General features: G+C 23.0%; 1 protein-coding gene across 1 annotated transcript in view; it reads right to left on the bottom strand.

Annotated features, from left to right (window-relative positions):
- LOC107471898 (protein ZINC INDUCED FACILITATOR-LIKE 1) overlaps positions 1-899 on the bottom strand; it is a gene marked incomplete in the record, with an annotated part of 16,806 nt that overhangs the window by 14,217 nt on the left and 1,690 nt on the right. The window contains 1 exon segment of the mRNA XM_016091427.3: positions 127-187. Within this exon segment, the coding sequence (XP_015946913.1) occupies positions 127-187 (61 nt within the window).

Genomic DNA, 899 nt, shown 5'->3' with positions numbered 1-899 from the left:
CACAATAATTATTTTGTTATTATTAGATATAATTTATTAGAAATACAACATTTGCATTATTGATTGGAGCTTAGATATTCAAGAATAATGTAAATATAATACTAAAATAAATCTTATTATTCTTACCTACATAACCAGCATAGCCACTTATGTCTTCCTCTCTTTTGGCAATATGAAAATCACTTACCTACAAAAAAAAATTAATTTTAATTTTTTAATTTTTAATAATAATAATTACTGTCTTCTCAAAATAAGTATTTTTTTAATATTTGAACAAGTGAGAAAAGAAGAAGGAAAATTTCTATATATTCATCTTTCAAAAATGAATTTTTTACAATGAGATACTATGTTGAAACAGTGAATTAATTTATTGAATTGATAATATAATTAAGGTGAAAACTCAGGTGTAGTCGAATTCACGTGAAGTTGATAATCGAGAGCCGTTAAATAAAAATTTAGTTAAATCAGTCAAATCATTTAACTGCTCTCAGTTATCAACTTTACGTGAAGTAGAGTGCACCTGAGTTTCTACCTATAATTAATTAATAAAAAAATATTAGTCTTATTAGGACAAATAATTAATCATAATTGGCCCGTAAATTTCGGAATTGATGTCCAGACAAATAGTGATAGAACGTGAACCTTCTAGCCAGAATTATTATTAATTATATAAATAAATGAAAGTTCAATCTGAGATTTAGAGCAGAAATTCAAATCAAACTTGAAGACATATAAATAATGTCGAAAACCATGGGATGTACGGATGTTCATGGTTGGATTGGTCAGATATTTTATTAAAATTAATATTAAAAAAATTTATGTGAATAATATATAATAATAAAATGTAAATACATATCATAATTTAAATTTAAAAAAATAAAATTATATATATTATTATA

This window comes from Arachis duranensis, chromosome 10, assembly GCF_000817695.3.
Source record: "Arachis duranensis cultivar V14167 chromosome 10, aradu.V14167.gnm2.J7QH, whole genome shotgun sequence".
NCBI classification, from domain to species: Eukaryota; Viridiplantae; Streptophyta; class Magnoliopsida; order Fabales; family Fabaceae; genus Arachis; species Arachis duranensis.
Note: the sequence above shows the minus strand (reverse complement) of the source record. Positions and strands in the feature narration are given on the sequence as shown.